General features: G+C 53.9%; 1 protein-coding gene across 1 annotated transcript in view; it reads right to left on the bottom strand.

Moving 5' to 3' along the window:
• Positions 1 to 16,281: 16,281 nt before the first annotated feature.
• Positions 16,282 to 17,133, bottom strand: part of FAH (fumarylacetoacetate hydrolase) — a 37,023-nt gene continuing 36,171 nt past the window's right edge. Inside the window, exon 14 of the mRNA XM_042940815.1 lies at positions 16,282 to 16,455. Coding sequence (XP_042796749.1) covers positions 16,358 to 16,455 — 98 coding nt within the window. The 3' untranslated portion in view covers positions 16,282 to 16,357. The remainder of the gene's footprint in view (positions 16,456 to 17,133) is intronic.

The raw sequence follows: 17,133 nt of genomic DNA, 5'->3' as shown, positions 1-17,133 counted from the left end.
AGCGCAGACCCTCTCTCTTGTTGTAAGGTGGGAAATCTTCCCGCGAAACTTCGTGGGCTCTTCTCTTTCCCGTCCCTGGGTGTGCGACCTTCATCCGAAGCAACAGCCTGCCTGGGAGCGGGTCAGAATGCTCCAGCAGGCGTGCGGGAAGAAAGGCCATGCTGATAGTCGGTTCCTGACAATCAAAAATATGATTATGCAGCAGGATAATAGCCTCGCGACTCAGGTTATTTTCTTGAGAAGGAATTTTCCAAGCTCCCCTATTTCCTTTTTTATTTAGCATATCACAAACCGATGTAGAGGCATTGGCGCATAGATTTCTGCTGTGGCTTAGAGCTTTGCCCACGTCCTTAATGAGATGTTAGCTGCATTCGAGAAGGACGCGTTGGCCCGGGGGAAGTAACGAAAGGCAGGACGAACATGGCGGAGGCTGGTGCAAGACACGGTAGTGAGGTCTGTGTCTCCCGATTTTCCGTCTCCCAGCTGAGGCTGGGAGGGGCCAAGTGCGTCAGGTACATCGAGGGAACGCTGAGGACCGGGGTCCTTGCCCCTTAGGGACTGAGAGAACGCCCTGTTGGAGACTGTGGGGCAGACACGGAGAAGTAGGGACCAGCCTCTGGAGCAGAATGACACTAGATATCAATCCCAGGAACGTATCTGGGAAAGCTCTAGATGTTTGGGAAAGAAGTAATACACATTTATTTCCTATTTTTTTTATTTTATTTTTTTATTATTTTTGAAAGAGAACATGAACAGGGGGAGGGGCAGAGAGAGAGGGACAGAGAATCTGAAGCAGGCTCTGCACTGACCACAGTGAGCCCGACACAGGGCTCAAACTCGCAAATCATGAGATCATGACCTGAGCCGAAGTCGGACAATCAACCGACTGAGCCCCACAGGTGCCCCAGCAATACACTTTTAGGGGCGCCTGGGGGCTCAGTCGGTTGGGCATCCAACTTTGGGTCAGGTCGTGATCTCACGGGTCGTGGGTTCGAGCCCCGCGTCGGGCTCTGTGCTGACAGCTCGGAGCCTGGAGCCCGCTTCGGATTCTGTGTCTCCCTCTCGCTCTGCCCCTCCCCCACTTGTGCTCTGTCTCTCTCTCTCAAAAATAAATCAACATTTAAAAAATAATAAAGAAATAGATACCACCCATGGGTCACAGAGAAATCACAACGTAAATTAGAAAGTACGTCGAGCCCGTGTCGGAGCAGTACCATGGGGGAGGGTGTATCTGTGTGTCGGTTGGGAGAGAAGGCAGGTCCGGCCTCAAAGGATGCACGCTTCCAACAGAGTCAACCAGAAAAAGAACGGCAAAGAAAACCCAAAGAAAACCAAAGGAAGGGCATAGGGAAGGTGAGGGTAGAAATCAATCCCATAGAAAGCCAATGTACAATAAAGCCTGGAGTGAGCTTTTTGAAACCATCAATGGGGGCGCCTGGGTGGCTCGGCGGTTGAACATCCAACTCTTGATGTCGGCTCAGGTCATGATCCCAGCGCCACGGGATTGAGCCCGGTGTCGGGCTCTGTGCTGACAGTGTGGAGCCTGCTTAGGACTCTCTCTCGTTCTCTCTCTGTCCCACCGACTCTCCCCTATTGGCTCTCTAAATAAATAAATAAACAAACAAATAAACAGATACATTTTGAGGAAAAGAAAATATCACTGAAACTTGTGAACCGGTGTAGAAAACGGAAAGAACGTGCAGGTTGCCCCCATCGGGACTCCAAAGCCATCGCTGCAGTGGATTCTCAAGACGTTGGAAAATGCTGAGAGAGAAGCATGAACAGGTTCTTGCAGGAAGTTGGACAGTGGAGACAAAATGGACCCATTTCTTTGAAAACACGGCGTACGAGAAGCAGTGGCCCCGAGGTCCAGAGATGGGGGCTCCTGGTTTCGTCTGCCGCCACCCACCCCACCCCCACCGGCCGGGCGTGCCGTCCTCACACATGACGCGTCGTCCTCGGGAGCCTGGGGTTGCCTTCAGGTGCGTCGCTGAGTTGCCGGATCAGATGGAATTTGTTTTGTGTTTTGCGGTTGACACGGGGAAAGACGCCACAAACTCCGGGTGAAATCGGGGTGCCGCGTCTTCTCCGCATGTCGCGGCTGGCGGCGTGGGCGGTTTTCGGGTCCGGCGCCTCGTCTGCTTCCCGAGGGGACAAGAGACGTGCCCGAGTATGACTCTCAGGAAGTTAGGACCGCAGCCCTCGCCCGCGTGCTGGAGGGAGCCGGGACTGACCCCCGCAGGCCCATCACGGCGGAAAGGCCGCTCAAAGAGAGCTGGGAAGCGGGCCTTTGGGATGAAATTGCTCACTTACACAGAGAACGTCCTCCCGACTCACGCAGCAATAAAACCCTAACCGTTGGGTGATCTCTTCTACCGGACCGAGTGCCCTGCCCCGCTGCTGGCAGCGAAAATCCACACTGTCATCTGTTTCCTACCAAGGTCCCTGGGTGAGGACAGCGAGTGGCTCGCTCAGCCTTGTCCCCTACTGGAACGTTTTCGTCAAGTCGGTATTGCTCTGGAAAGCCAGAAGGCCAAGGGCACACGGGATGTTCTGGCGCAGGTGCATCTCCATTGCACCGTCACGATCACAGAGTTCTGCGTCCTCCGGCGAGGACGCCCCCACACCCCCGTGTGGCCGGGGCGCAGCGCTGGGGGCCCCGGGACAGAAGGGGACTGTGACGTAGAGCAGGGCTCCTCAGACTCTCCAGCTGGTCCCCCCCCCCCCCCCCCGGGTTTCCAATCTGTCACAGACCCGCACACGGCTTTACTGTGCACGACCCACGCTCAGCACGGACCGTGTGACTCATACCCGGCTCGTCGGTGTCGCGTCCAAGGAGAGAGTCTGGTAGCACCCACTGGATGCCACCGCAATGTCAAATTGCTCCGAAAGTTTCCTGACACTGCCTCTCAAGGTCTGTGCCCGCCCCGGGGCGCCCCAGCCGTGTCAAGTGCAGACGTGAAGCACGCCTGTGGAGGAAACAGAGAGCCTGACTGTCCCCCTGGCCGAGGAGACTGTGGGAAGGAGAAAGGGGACAAGGAGAGTGAGGTTGTCAGGTGTCCCAGCCTCACGCTAGTCTCGGGGTCTCACCTTACGGGCTTTCAAAACACCCGCTACATGCGAGGGGCTCACGAGTGCCGGCCCAGTGGCTCACTCTTGGGCTAACCCGAGGGAAGTCGTGGGACCCTCAGAGGAGCCCGCCCGGGGCACCATGTGCAGGAGAAATGGCACAGAGGTGACGTGATGGGGAGCCCGAGGCCGTGCCCCTGTGGGCACCCACACATCACTATGTGACGCAAACGTGAGAGGCGCAGAGGCCCGGGGTTGGGAGACAGGGAGCTCATGGTCGGGACCTGGAAACAGGCAAAGGGCCCCCCCCCCGAAGGTCGGGGAGGGACCAGGCACGGCCCAGCGGTCACCCCTCCAGGGAGCGGAAGCCGGCATGGCCCCTGGGGACGCTGAGTGGATCTGAGGGCCGCCCGCTGCTCGCGCACCCGGCCGCCTGCCTGGGGAGGAGGAGGAGGCCGGAGAGGAGGTGTGGAGGGAGAGCTTGCAGCCTGCAGAGTCAGGCCATGGGGTCACCCCTGCGGGCCGGGAAGTCGGACGCAAATACTAACACGGGAAAGAGACATTTCAAAGCAGAACGACCCCGTCGGCCGTCAGGGTTGACCCAGTCAACGATCAGATCACACGCTGTCCAAAAACCATTTTTTTTTGCCTAAGACCTTTCCTCTTTCGTTACTTTCTTTATTCAGCTCTAATTGTCGTAGTGCAATCTTACCAGTTTCAGGTGTCCGATGCAACGATTCCACAATTCTGTACCTAAAAACATTTAAAAAATTTACATCTCTTCGATTTACTTGTTCTTAATAATCACACTGAGATTCCCCGTAAAAACCGCAAGAGACCAAAGTCGGCCACCCTCCTAATGGATTACCATTATTTTAAAAACATTTTGTCACGGATAACATCAGCTTATTTGACTGTAAGCAAACCCAGGCAGCATAAACATTTTAACGCTGATCAATTTAAAAGATAAACAGAAAACTGGGTGGCTCAGTCGGTGAAGCGTCCGACTTCGGCTCAGGTCGTGATCTCGCGGTTCGCGGGTTCGAGCCCCACGTCGGGCTCTGTGCGGACGGCTGGGAGCCTGGAGCCTGCGTCTGACTCTGTGTCTCCCTCGCTCTCTGCCCCTCCCCCGCTCACACTTTCTCTCTCAAAAATAAATAACCTTAAAAGGAAAGTTAAAACAAATTAAAAGCATGAAGTGGGAGACGAGGTATGGGTAAGTATCCCACTGCCCACAGAGCAGGTGCCTCTAAAGGGCATTCAACCTGCTGTGGGAAACAGACGTGCATTTTCATGTCAAGGTTGCTGTGCTCATGGTCGTTTTGTGACATTAAGGAAGAGGCTGAAATTTAAAAGCCAGGGGCAACATGTAGGAACCAACGTATCTCACGAGACAGAAGTAAATTTTAAATACATCTGCTGTGTGCACTCAATAAATCTCAATAAACCACAAACCCTATGAATAAACTAGGAAGAACAAACCAGTTAACAGACAGACAAGCAAGGCGGGGCGGGGGGGGGGAATCCCGCTCATTTAAAAATGACGAATCGACTGGTCATTTCCTCCTGTCCGCTCTGCGTATCCCACTGAAATTACCAGGTGAAAAATAGATTTAAAATGCAGCCTCCGTGGGGCACCGTCGGGATTTCCGCAAGATAAGACGCCCGTGGGAGCAGACTGGCTGTCAGTGCCCGAGCGCTCACCCCGGTGTCCAAGGCTGGCCCTACGGGGAGCAGGGTGTCACTGCCCCCAGCGGAGCACGGAAGGCGCAGGGTCGGAGGGCCAGGTGCCCGCGGCAGGGCTGGGGGACGCTGAGAATGTGCAGCGTGAGCGCCAGGCCGGGTCTCACCTGGGGCCACTTGCCTTCGCCACAGGGCCTCACGCACGGACTGCTTTGGAAATGAAGGAGAGCGTCTGTCCTCAGGGCAGAGGCAGGGAGGCCGAGGGGAGAGGGGTACTTGGGGCCACCACAGCAAACGCGCGTGGACAGGAAGACTACAAAAGTACAGTTTTCTCTCTCTCGTTTTTCTTTTCTTTTTGCCTTCCCTGGAATCGCTTCCCTATTTCCCCACAAGCATCTCTCCATCCTGACCCAGACACCCTCACAAGACCTCAAGAGCTGGGTCCGGAGGAGCGGACATCAGAGGACCAACAAAGGGGCTATAACCGCCCCCCCCCCCCCCCCGACCAAAGGCCACACGACCAGGCCGCCTTCCCGGTCCTTCTGTCCCGACTGCACCAGGGGACTGGCTTCTGTGTCTTCCCCTGATGGCGGGGTGAGAGGAGGGGAGGGGGCGTTAATCTGCTTTGGCTTCTGGCCCAAACACCCCTGCACTGACTCCCCATCAGTCCCCGTGCACCGGGGACTTCGCCGCCTGGCTGTTAGAGAAGGTGGATCAAACCAGTCGGCTGTGGAAGGACACCAGTCGGCTAGGGAAGCAGGCTCCCGGCTCCCAGCTGTCAGCACAGAGCCCGATGCATTTGGAATAAATGGCCTTTAATTAAAAAAAAAAAAAAAAAAAAAAAAAAGGCCATGAGGGAACAGGAGGAAAAATTAAATCTCAGTGGGGGTACCCAGGAAGACGGATTTTATGAAGTGTTAAAATACCAGTCCATACAAGAGCAAGCTACTCTGACCTAACAACCACGTGAGAAGAGGGGAAAACGTCTGAGATTCAAAGCTCTGTGGACAAAACAGAAGGATAAACGGGGGCCACGAGTAGCGGGAAACCCGGCTGAAACGACGGAGGGACCCTTCAAGGTTAGCGGTGTGGGGAAAAGGACAACCTATAAGAGAAAAACAGGCCTGGCACAGAGAGTCCCAAGACTCAGTGTCTGTGTCATAAGACCAGAAAGGTAGACCCAAGAGGATATTGAAAAGAAAAAAATAGACAAAATTTCTTGGAGCTGAAGAAAAGTCTTGATGTTTTAGATCAAGAGGGTTCACCATTGGGGCGCCTGGGTGGCTCAGTCGGTTGAGCATCCGACTCCAGCTCAGGTCATGATCTTGAGGTCCGTGGGTTCGGGCCCCGCGTCAGGCTCTGTGCTGACAGCTGGGAGCCTGGAGCCTGCTTCGGATTCTGTGTCTCCCTCTCTCTCTGTCTGCCCCTCCCTCACTCACGCTCTGTCTCTCTCTCTCTCCCTCTCTCTCAAAAATAAATAAGCATTAAAAAATTTTTAAAAATCCAGCCACGTATTTGTCAGAAGATAATATACCAAGTAGGATTTGTTCCAGGATATCAATTTGGTTCCACGTGAAGATCTATTGAGAGACAAAGGAGAAAAACACATGTATATTTTGGGAAACCCTGGCCATTGTTAGATTCCTAGAACTAATAAAAAGAGCTAAATTTACCGCGTGGGCCACATTGGTGCCGTGTGTCAGGCACTGTGCTAGGAGCTTCACGCACTTTGTTCAATTCTCACAGCGACCCTGTGGGGCCCCGTATCATTATCGTCCCGTTTTCTATGCAAGGTACTAAGTGTATCGTCCCACTTTGTCCTTAACTTGGTGGGAGCTTTTAACCAGAAAGCCACAGCCAACATCCCAATCGGAGAATCGGAGTCCAACCCCTTGTCCGTGTGGATCTGCACCGGGCCTCACCCCTGGCAGTCTTGTCTCGTTTCCTACGTGTTTCCTTAATTCCCCAAGGACTGTGCTACTGTGCAGCCCATCGCCGAACAGAGGCCCAGCTCATCGTTGCCACAGACTGAAACACGAGATGAGTTTTCTCCCTCGAGTCCTGGCATTGGAGCTGCCTTCTGCCACCGGAAGGGACTCAAGGACGGACCAGAGTCTAGTGGGAGGTACCCGGGGTGACGTCAAGGCGTGCGCTCACCCACCACCGGAACTCAAGGGCTCGGGGCCCGTCGGGGGACCCCAGATCGGATCACCTGCCTCTCCGAGCTTCGGTCTCCTGATTCTGCCTGCGGGCACCGGATCGGGTGACCTAAGAAGTCTTCGCCTCTGATTCTGTGTCGAGACCGCTGATCCAAAAACCAAGGCTCTGATGACTTCCACAATCGCAGTGAGTAGCTGTCAGCCAGCAGCCCCCCACTGCGGGTGAACGTCTCAATTCAGGCTGGGAACATACGAAGCGTGTTCTTTGGAAAAGAGACATCTCTTCCCTGGTTCTCAAGACTGCGGGCATGCAGACGCAGGAAATCAAGCTGTCTAGCTTGCGGAGGGGACTTTCATTAATTTGGGGGACATACTATCAAAACAAAGTGTCCCTTTTTGCCACATGCCGAGTAGACACAGAGACAGGAAACGCGTGCCCCAGGCAGGTTGGTGGAGTCCCCGCCCCGGAGAGCTGGAGCACAGTCTTCAGAGTTTTGTGACGAAAGCGGAGACGAAGGCCGACATTTCAAAGGGCCATGTTGGGGGCGTCTGGGTGGCTCAGTCGGCTGAGCGTCCGACTTCAGCTCAGGTCACGATCTCGCGGTCCGCGGGTTCGAGCCCCGTGTCGGGCTCTGGGCTGACGGCTCGGAGCCTGGAGCCTGCTTCCGATTCTGTGTCTCCCTCTCTCTCTGACCCTCCCCCGTTCATGCTCTGTCTCTCTCTGTCTCAAAAATAAATAAACGTTAAAAAAAAAATTAAAAAAAAATTAATAAAAATAAAATGGCCACGTCGGTTCTGTGACGCAGGACATCCAGAAAGGTGGAAATTTAGCACCAGCGCTGATGACAGAGCTTGGGAGATGCTTGGGGTGGTTGTGTCGTTTGGGCTTCTCTACATCTTGGGTGAGTTTTGACCACTCTCGTTCTAGAAAACAGATCATTGAATTTTTTACATGCAGTGGCGAGTTTCACATAGTGCTGCCTGGTGTCTGTAACCTTCTTATCTGTGCTTAGATCCCTTTCCTGAAGATTCACATGTGCCCTTTCTCTTTTTTTCCCGGAATAAACTTACCAGACGTGTGTCCAAGTTCGAACTATTTCAGAGATTTCTTCATGGCTTATTTTTAATTCAACTGGTTTTCTGTTTTGCGAGTTACTCGTTTTTCCTCTTAATTCTACTAAATCTCATCTTCTGGATTTTCTCGAGGCTGTTTATATAACTGCCTCAGTGGATGCCTTGTTTCACTGAATCTCATTTTTTTGTTTCATAATAATGAAAGGTACGATTTTTCCCCTGCATGTAGTGAACAGCTCTTGTCCCCCTCACCCTGAAAATTTTAATAGGTGGTATGCTCATTAGAATGATTTTCTGAGTATTTTGTAATTGCAGCTTAATTTTTTAGCAAACTCAGTAATTATATATTTTAGATTTTCTTAATGTTTATTTTTTGAGAGAGAGAGAGAGAGACAGAGTGTGAGCAGGGGAGGGGCAGAGAGAGAGAGGGAGACACAGAATCTGAAGCTCCAGGTTCTAAGCTGTCACCACAGAGCCCGACGTGGGGCTTGAACCCACAAGCTGTGAGATCGTGACCTGAGCCCAAGTCGGTCGCTTAACTGACTGAGCCACCCAGGCGCCCCTTGGTAATTACCTTTTTAATGCTATTTAAGTCAAATGGCTTGGTGGTTTGTTAGTTTGCTTAATTTTTGGTGGTCAGAAAACAGCCTATAAAAATTCCACTTAAAAATTTTTTTCTAATATTTATTTTTGAGAGAGAAAGCAAGCAGAGGGACAGAGAGAGAGAGGGAGAATCGCAATCTGAGCCGTCAGCACAGCCCCACGCGGGGCTCAATCTCACGAACCGTGAGATCATGACTGGAGTTGAAAGCAAGAGACAGGCGCTCAACCGAGTCACCCAGGCACTCCCCCCAAATTCCACTTTTTAAAACGTACCCACGTTTTTCTTTGTAGCCCTATATTAAATCAATTTTATAAGTGTTCCGTGGATATTTGAAAATAACGTGTATTTTGAAAACGTGCATTTTGAAAAACGTGTACTCGAAAATAACATGTCGGCCATCAAAATGTCTATTCAGCTTATCAGTCATACTGTTCACACATTTCCTCTCATTCCACCACTGTTATTTTAAATGTTTAAACACATCTGAACGTGTGATTTCCTATCAATATTAAAATAATACTTATTGGCCTGCCCAGATAATATAAAAAATGGCTTGTGCTCTAATTTCCTTCCACTTTCCCCCACTAACTTTCATTGAAATAATATGGAATTCTAGATACAAATTATATTGATAAAGCCTTTAGGTTATGTAAGTTTTATCTAAAAAAAATATTTTTGACATTTGTGTCGCCGTTACTCATAAAGCCTTTAGGTTATGTAAGTTTTATCTAAAAAAATTATTTTTAACATTTGCATCGCCGTGTATCTGCCTGTATTACAGTTGTCTATGCTGTAGATTATTGCCTTGCTGGTTTTACTCTTCTCTTCCTGGTTTCCTCCCCTTGGATTCTTCACTTTGGCTCCTTTCGTGGCGTGAAAGGTGCGTCCTCGAGCCGTTTTGTTTTGCTTGCAGGGCTGGTAGATAACTTGCATTCGCTTCAGTTTTTCTTTACTTGTGAGATAAGAAAATTTCTTGTTAATTCCCAGGAAGCTTGGAAATATCAGAGGCACCGAGCGGAGCGGAGGGTGGACAGGACCCTGACCTCCTGCCCCAGAGGTCGGGGGTGTCTGGGGCCAGGTGTAGGGCTGGAGCCGTGCCGTGGAAGGCACAGACGGGGCCGCCGCGGGGAGGGCCTCAGGGGATGCTGTCGCCCGTGGGGACCAAGCTCAGGCCAGACGGGGACACAGAGTGAGGGGCAGATGAACCAGAGCAGCTCTCGCCCAGCACAGCAGACGTCAGGTGGCCCGGACCCCAGATCCGCATTTGCACGCTGAAGCCATGTGCCGAACACGGGTGCTGACAGAGGGGGCCCCGAAGCGAGCTGGATCCAGGCAGGCACAGGTCCGAATGTGGGGGTCCCCCCGAACGCGGGGGGATACCCGAGAGGTGAAACGGACAGCGGGCAGGCTTGGAGCAGACCGGGAGTAACTGAAAGCCTGCAAGGTATGTTCTGTCCTGTGCTCACGGGCGAAGGGAAGACGTGGCCCAGAAAAGGACCCCCAGGACACCCCCATCTTACAGGCACGGGGACTGGGGCTGAATGGGGCAACGTCTTCCGGGGGCTCCGCTAGTCAACAGTGAGTCTCCGGAGTCTGAGTTTTCCCGTGACGTCGCACTGCCTCACGCAGCATTCTGGAGAAGTGTGGTGCTACCCTTGGCTTTTTGGTGATTTTCAAGGTGTTTTATGTTGGAGAGCGATTGTATTTTATCTTTTGTTTTATTTTATCTTATTTTCAAAGTTTATTTATTTATTTTGAGAGAGACAGTGTTGAGCAAGCAGGGGAGGGGGCACAGAGAGAGGGAGAGAGAGAATCCCACCCAGAGCGGGGCTCGATCTCATGAACCGTGAGATCATGACGTGAGCCGAAATCAAGAGTCAGATGCTTAAGGGACTGAGCCACCCAGGCGCCCCTGGAGAGTGATTTTGTGAGGAAGAGAAGTTCACTAGGGTCACTTCAAAACACAGATCTTTTAGTGGAAAGACAAGAATGGCCTTGCCCTGTCCCCTCCCATTGTGTCTTGGGGTCCGGCCGACGTCCTTGCTCTGGCCTCTCGCTGCTGTGGTGCATGGTGGGTCAGCAGGCGGGGAAGAGCTGGGGCTTCTGGAGCCAGGGCCCATGCCTCGGTTTCTCCGCCACGGCAGCTCTCCACGTCTTTGTGCGATGTCTTCCCCCCACCCCTCTCCCCAGCTGTATGGCTGCCTCGTCTGACTGCATCGGAGCCCAAGCCGGTATACACGTTCCCCCTCGCTTTGGCTTTCAGTTCCCTTTTAAGGAAGCTTATTTTTCTGACAGCCTGCTCGTGAGTCACCCCTCGTCCAGTAGCCAGACATCGTGTTCTTGTGTGCCCTTGGTTGGTTGGTTTCCGGTTCTCCAATCATGGGGAAAGAAAGCAAAAATAGCCTTATGCCTTTTAGAGACCGGATGTCAGAATCAAAAGGATTGTGACTTCCTCTTGCCTGTGCACAAAATTGCTGCAAGCCCGGGTGTTTTGGAACCACATAATTGCAGGCTGCTCCAGTCCTGGAGGTCAGAAGTCCAAAATGAGTCTGGGGCCGGGGGCAGGAATTGAGGCTGGTTCTTTCCGGTGGCTTCTGGGAGAGCCCATTCTTGGCTCCATCGCCCCTCTCTGCTTCCACGGCCACGTTTCCTTCCCCGCTACAGTCAAGAGCTGCCCCCGCGTCGCTCTCGCAAGGACAAGTGTGATTCCGTGTGGCCCAGAAAACCCAGGAGAATCTCCCCATCTCGAGACCCTTAATCACATCTGCAAAGTTTGTTTTGCTACTTAAGGTGACATTTGCAGGTTCCAAAGATTCACGATGGATTTCTTGGGGGGCCACTACTCAGCTTCCTGCAGCCCACTCTCTGGCCTCCAAAGATTCCAGTCCATTCTGTATGTGTTCACCCCATTCCAACCCATTACACCATCATCCCGAACCCAAAATCTTTTCTCGACTGTCTAAATTAGGTGTTGGTGATATTCTGCATATGATCCATCCTGGGGCAAATCCCTTTCTACCTGTGGGGACCCAGAAAATGAGTTATCCGCTCCAACAATACACTGGTGGGACAGGCACAGGATAACAGTTATACACATTTCCATTTCAAAAGAGAAAACGAATTAAAGAAAGAAAGGAGTCACCCGTCCCGAGCCGTTTTAAAACTCCACCAGGAAAGCCATTCGTTTTCAGGGCCTGGGAATAATCTGTAGCCCTCTGGGCCCAGGCCCTTGCCCTAAGGATCATCCTGCCGTGTTCCCGAAGGGTGGGACACGTTGACGGCAACTGTCCCTACCAGCCTGTGTTCTGCCTGTAGAAGTTTGAGAGCCCAGCAGCCGCCTTTCATCCAGTCCTTCTCTGTCCTTTTCGGCCCACGCTGGTAGCGTTTCTACTGGTATAATAGCCTCAAAGCCTGTGTGTATTGCCCATGTGTGTCACAGGGCTTCACCCTACTCCACGGGACAGTCTTCCAAAGGTCTTTTCTGGAGGATGTCATTTCTGTTCCTGGCTTCTGCTGAGATGGCTGGGGGAATCCCAGAGCCACCCAGCTAATCTGTTCGGCACGGGCAGAAGGCGGTCCGGTCCCACCCCTGGCGCCTCCCGTCCAGCACACGCTTTCCTGACAGCGAATGTCCTGACGGTAGCATCTTCTGCAATCTGGAGGGGTGGAGGGCCCTTGAGGGCACGGGTGTCGTAAGCTCCCGGGGACGTCCAGCTCTCTGCACGCACGGGAGGGAGCAGCTGCAGTAACCCCAGGGCAGGCTGGTAAGAAACCGTAGATGTGAGCTGCCGGGAGCAAGCCGCGCGGAGGCTGGGAGCTGAGCTCGCTGCATGAAGGGAACCCCAGACCCGAGGGACACCAGCCGCAGCAGCATCTATCACAGAATGACACCGCAGAACCGTGCGAGGGCTTATCAAGGCACGGCGCGGTGACGAGGCATGCTCTTGGCAGACGTGTTCTCTTGCCTTTTATCCAAAACACCGCTGCTTCATTCTGCCTCCGTGTTCTGGAAGGTTCCTTAGAGATTAGAGAGGTTTCAATATTGGAAGGCCTTGCTGACGATGCGGAATCTGCTTGGGATTCTCTCGCTCTCTCTCTGTCCCTCCCCGCTTTCGCGCACTCTGTTTCTAAGTGAACGGATGAATATCGGGAGACAAGTCGTAACCGCAGTATTGCATGGGTCCTATCCCCTCCACGCCTCTCGTCCATCTGGAAGAAGTCACCGTCTTAATCATCTCTGAACACGCACCCATCCCTCCCTCTGACCAGCCTGCTAATCCCCCTGACAGAGGAGGGAGGCCACCAAGTAGAGGCACGCAGGACGATGTGACTGGTGTGAGGTTAAGACACCAGATGACTGCTCTGTCCTGAGCACACGCCGTGCATGTAACCCGTCTGCCATCTGGGGACGTGACCCTGACTCGGCTTTCCCAATGGCTCTTTCCCGGTGGCTCTTCTATTTACAGAAGCGGCTGGTGCTGGCACGTGAGCAGCTCCCATCTGCGTATCTGCGTGAGCTCCCCGAGTCCGCACGGCCCGCCGTTTCTCCCCGCAACAATAAGCGGCTGTTCCAGTCACCCCGTCCTCTTACCATCGGTGTCTGCGGGACCACAGCCAGACACTGGTCCTCACCTTCCGGACATCTGCCAACCCCCCGCAGGGTGCGGGCCTGGCCCGGCCCCAGGCCGCCCTGTGCCCCCCCGTCAGACTCGGACCCTTCCCCGGGGAACTCATACGTGGCCACGGACCGAATTGTGCCCCCCGCCCCCAAATTCACTTGTTGGAGTCCTGACACCCAGTGCGATGAGGGAGGGCTTTCAGGAGGTCAGATGAGTTCGTAAAGGTCAGGGTCCTACTCTGATAAGACGGCGGCCTTACACAGAGAAGAGAGAGCGGTCTCCTTCTCTTTGCGCGCACACACTGAGGCAGGGCCGCCGTGACAAGGTGACCGTCTACAAACCAGGAAGAAACAAACCCGCCAGATCCTCCCCCGGGACTTCCAGCCTCCAGAACTGGGAGAAGCTGGCATTCTGTTGCTCGCGTCCCCCCCAGCGGACGAAGACACACACGGGCGCAGAGACGAAGAAACCCACCGGCCCAGACGGCGAGGCCTGAGTGTTCCACCCCAGCCCCGGGCTGGGACACGAATGTACACGCGAATCGCGGATCTGTGTACCCTTGTTGCTAGTTTTCCCTAAAGCCCCGACTGAGATACTTACTTCCAGGTTCTATATTTGGACCGTGGCATTTGGGCAGGACTCGCCTCCATTTGGAGCCTCTAGCCCGCCATCCCAAGACCGCTCGCTGGGCTAAGTGTGCCGGGGGGCCCAGAGCCATTTCCCTGGAGGCTCATTCCCACCCAGAATCCCTGACTCTGAAGCCGGTTCACCTCCCACCTCCCCAAGAAGGTGGCAGATGGACCCCTTGGCTGGTGCAGGCTCCGTGCTCAAGGACAACTCCGTGATGCTGGGGACCCCTGAGCGGGCCTCCGGGGGGGCCGGCTCCTCAGCTCCCATAGCACGGCTGAGCTCTGCGTTCCACTCTCTCCTGGGTGTCGTGTCCTCTCTCTGCAATGGAGCCGGAGGGAACGCGCCTGCCCGGTAATTAAGGTTAATGAGCACACTCCATCTGGAGGGCGGAAAGGCGAATCTGTTTTTCTGAGTGCACATCCTTGGCGTTCATCCCAGCCAGAAGGATCCAGAAAACACGGATAATCTGGGGCATGCCGCAGGGTTCTAGAGCCCCTCGTCCCGGCCCCAGACAAGACAGGTGGTCCAAAGGCAGCTTCTCCGAGGTCTGACCTCTGCAACCTGTGCAGGGCGTCTGATGAGAACTTACGGCGGATCCTGGGCCTGGGATCGCAGAGTCTGTGTCTGAGGCCGGACCGAGTCCTGCCGTGAGCGTCCGGCACATCCCTCCTTCCCTGAGAGCCCCCAGAGCCCACGGCACAGGCCTGGCCGGGCCAGAAAGGCGGGCTGCCTCCAAGTTCAGCTCTCACTGCTCCGAGACTCCGAGAGACCTCCTGCTCCCCATATTCCAGTGTCTTTGCGTGTGAGATAGATGTGTTTTCAGGGTACGGTTCGAGGAACTCTAGGATTTCTGTGGATGCCTGGAAAGGAAGATGCACACCACCCTCAAGGTGGTGTTTCTGCAAGGTAGCTGGATTGCTTCTGTGGGTTAGCGGTTGCAGGAGACGGGTATACTTTGGGGGGAAAAAACAAAGCAGATTCTGCATGATGGGATGTAGGCACTAATTACAACATCGTTTGCACTGGTCTTAAACCTCCGGAACAATTAAAGCAGGAGCGGGTCTTGGCCGAGCCGTGAGCAGGGCACCAACCTCCCGCCCCCGACACGTGCGTGCATCCATATCGACCTTCAAAGGTTCTTTTTACTTCCCACGAACTCTGTCATATTTGAAGGACTGGTCCTCCACTCTTTCACTTGGCAAAATTTCTTGGCCCTCATTTGTGCGTGTGTGTGTGCACGCGCTCCTTTTCAATGGCCTCGGAGTATTTGGCGACACAGATTCAGACCGTGATGGTGGTGACCACTGCAATACTGACGTTCGCTTTGTTGTCCCTTTTTTACCGTCCCCACAATGCTGCAACAATGACCATCTTTCAAAACCCCGGCGCAAAGGAGCAGGAGAACTCTGACCAGGCACAGGCGTCCTCCCCGCCAGGCCGGGGATCCCTCGGAGTCACGAGTAGCCGTCAGCTAACGACCAGCGCCGTCAGGTTTCCTGCCCTCGCAGAGATTCAAACATCAGCGGCTGGATAATTCTGAGCAGTTCACCTCACACGCTACTCACCTGTCTCAAGGCCCTGAAGACGAAATCTAAATTCAAGGCATGCCAACAAGAAACGGCCCAGGGAAACTCCAGCCTCTCGATCTAGAACCCCGGAGCGCGAGACCGCAGAAGGGTTGTCGAAGCAGACGTGGTCACTAGCCTGGTTAACGAGACGTGAACCCCAGCTGAGTGAGCTCAGCTCCATATTGGATTAGCTCACCTGCCTAAATTCTAGCTGCTTCCCAGAGAAAGCGGTAAGCCTCCTGTACCCGAGGGTAATGCCATCCAGAGCCACGACAATTGTTCTATCAGTGCTTGGCATCCCAGTGAAATTTCTATCATAGATGTATCAAGACATCAACAGGGGCGCCTGGGTGGTTCAGTCTTAAGGTTAAGCAGCCGACTCCTGATTTCGGCTCAGGTTGTGATCTCACACTTTCTGAGTTTGAGCCCCACATGGGGCTCTGTGCTCACAGCACAGAGCCTGCTTCGGATCCTTTGTCTTTCCGCCCCTCCCACGTTCTCTCGCTCTCACAACTGAATAAATGTTAAAAACAATTAAAAAGAAAAAAAGAAACTGAACCAAAGAAAGAAAAAACTGTACAAGCAAACCCACGGATGACCTAGACATTAGAGTTATCAGATGTGGTCTTTAAAAAATAGTGATGAGTTGTGTTCAAGATAGTAGCTAACAAGGAGGAACAAGTACATCCGCGCGCACAGATTCACGGCAGCATCGTCCGCAACGGCCAAGGGCTGGAAGCAGCCCACCTACCCGTCCGTGGAGGAACGGAGCAGAATATTACCCAGCTTAGCAAGGAAGGAGGGCCCGACGGCTGCCACCGCAGGATGAGCCTGGTGGACACGATGCCGCCAGAAAGGGACAGAGGCTGCAGCATCCACTCCCGTGAGGTCCCGAGAGGAGCCAAGTGCACCGAGACAGAAAGGAGGTGGTGGGTGCCGGGGGCCGGCTGTTTAATGGCGACCGAGTTTCAGTTTTGCAGGATGAAGACTTCGGGAGGCGGACGGTGGGGCTGGTGGGTGGCCCAACGCTGCCGGTGTCCTTAGTGCCCCTGAAATGCACACCGTGGAAAATCTTACGTGACGTATACTTTACGAGAAATTGTAAAACGCTGTAATTTTTATTTTATTTATTAATAAATGCTTCACGCCCAGCACGGAGCCCAATGTGGGCTTGAACTCATGACCCCGAGATCGAGACCTGAGCTGAGATCAAGAGTCAGAGGCTTAACCGACTGAGCCACCCAGGCGCCCCTGAAACGCTATAGCTTTTGAAAGAAAGAAGGAGATTGAAAAAGCGGCACTAGAATAAAGCCTTCGGCCCCGGCACCGTGCCCGGTGAAGAGCCACCGGGTCAGCCCTTCCTGCCAGACCAGGTGGCACCAGGGCCGCGTGTCCCAGGAAGTGACGGGCTCTCGTCCTCTTCTGTTGCAGCTGCCGCCCGCACAGGTGCCCGCGACTGAGTGAAAGGCCACCGCTGTCGCTGGCTCCCTCCCAGAGCAGCCTGACCCAGAGTGCGGGCCACCCGGCAGCCCTTCTGACGTGGTGACCGCTCCGACCGGCAGGTCAGTGCCCTCTGGGGACGGGGGGGAATCTGAGCGAGGGGGACGAACGGTCACCAGCGGTGATGGATGTGCCGGGACCCGCCGGCCCGAGGCTCACCTCCGTGTGGTCCTGAAGTCCGGAGGGACGGGGGAGACTGGTCCCCACTCTGCCTCCCGCCAGCGGAG

The sequence above is a fragment of the Panthera leo genome, chromosome B3 (genome assembly GCF_018350215.1).
Source record: "Panthera leo isolate Ple1 chromosome B3, P.leo_Ple1_pat1.1, whole genome shotgun sequence".
In the NCBI taxonomy this organism is placed as follows: domain Eukaryota; kingdom Metazoa; phylum Chordata; class Mammalia; order Carnivora; family Felidae; genus Panthera; species Panthera leo.
Note: the sequence above shows the minus strand (reverse complement) of the source record. Positions and strands in the feature narration are given on the sequence as shown.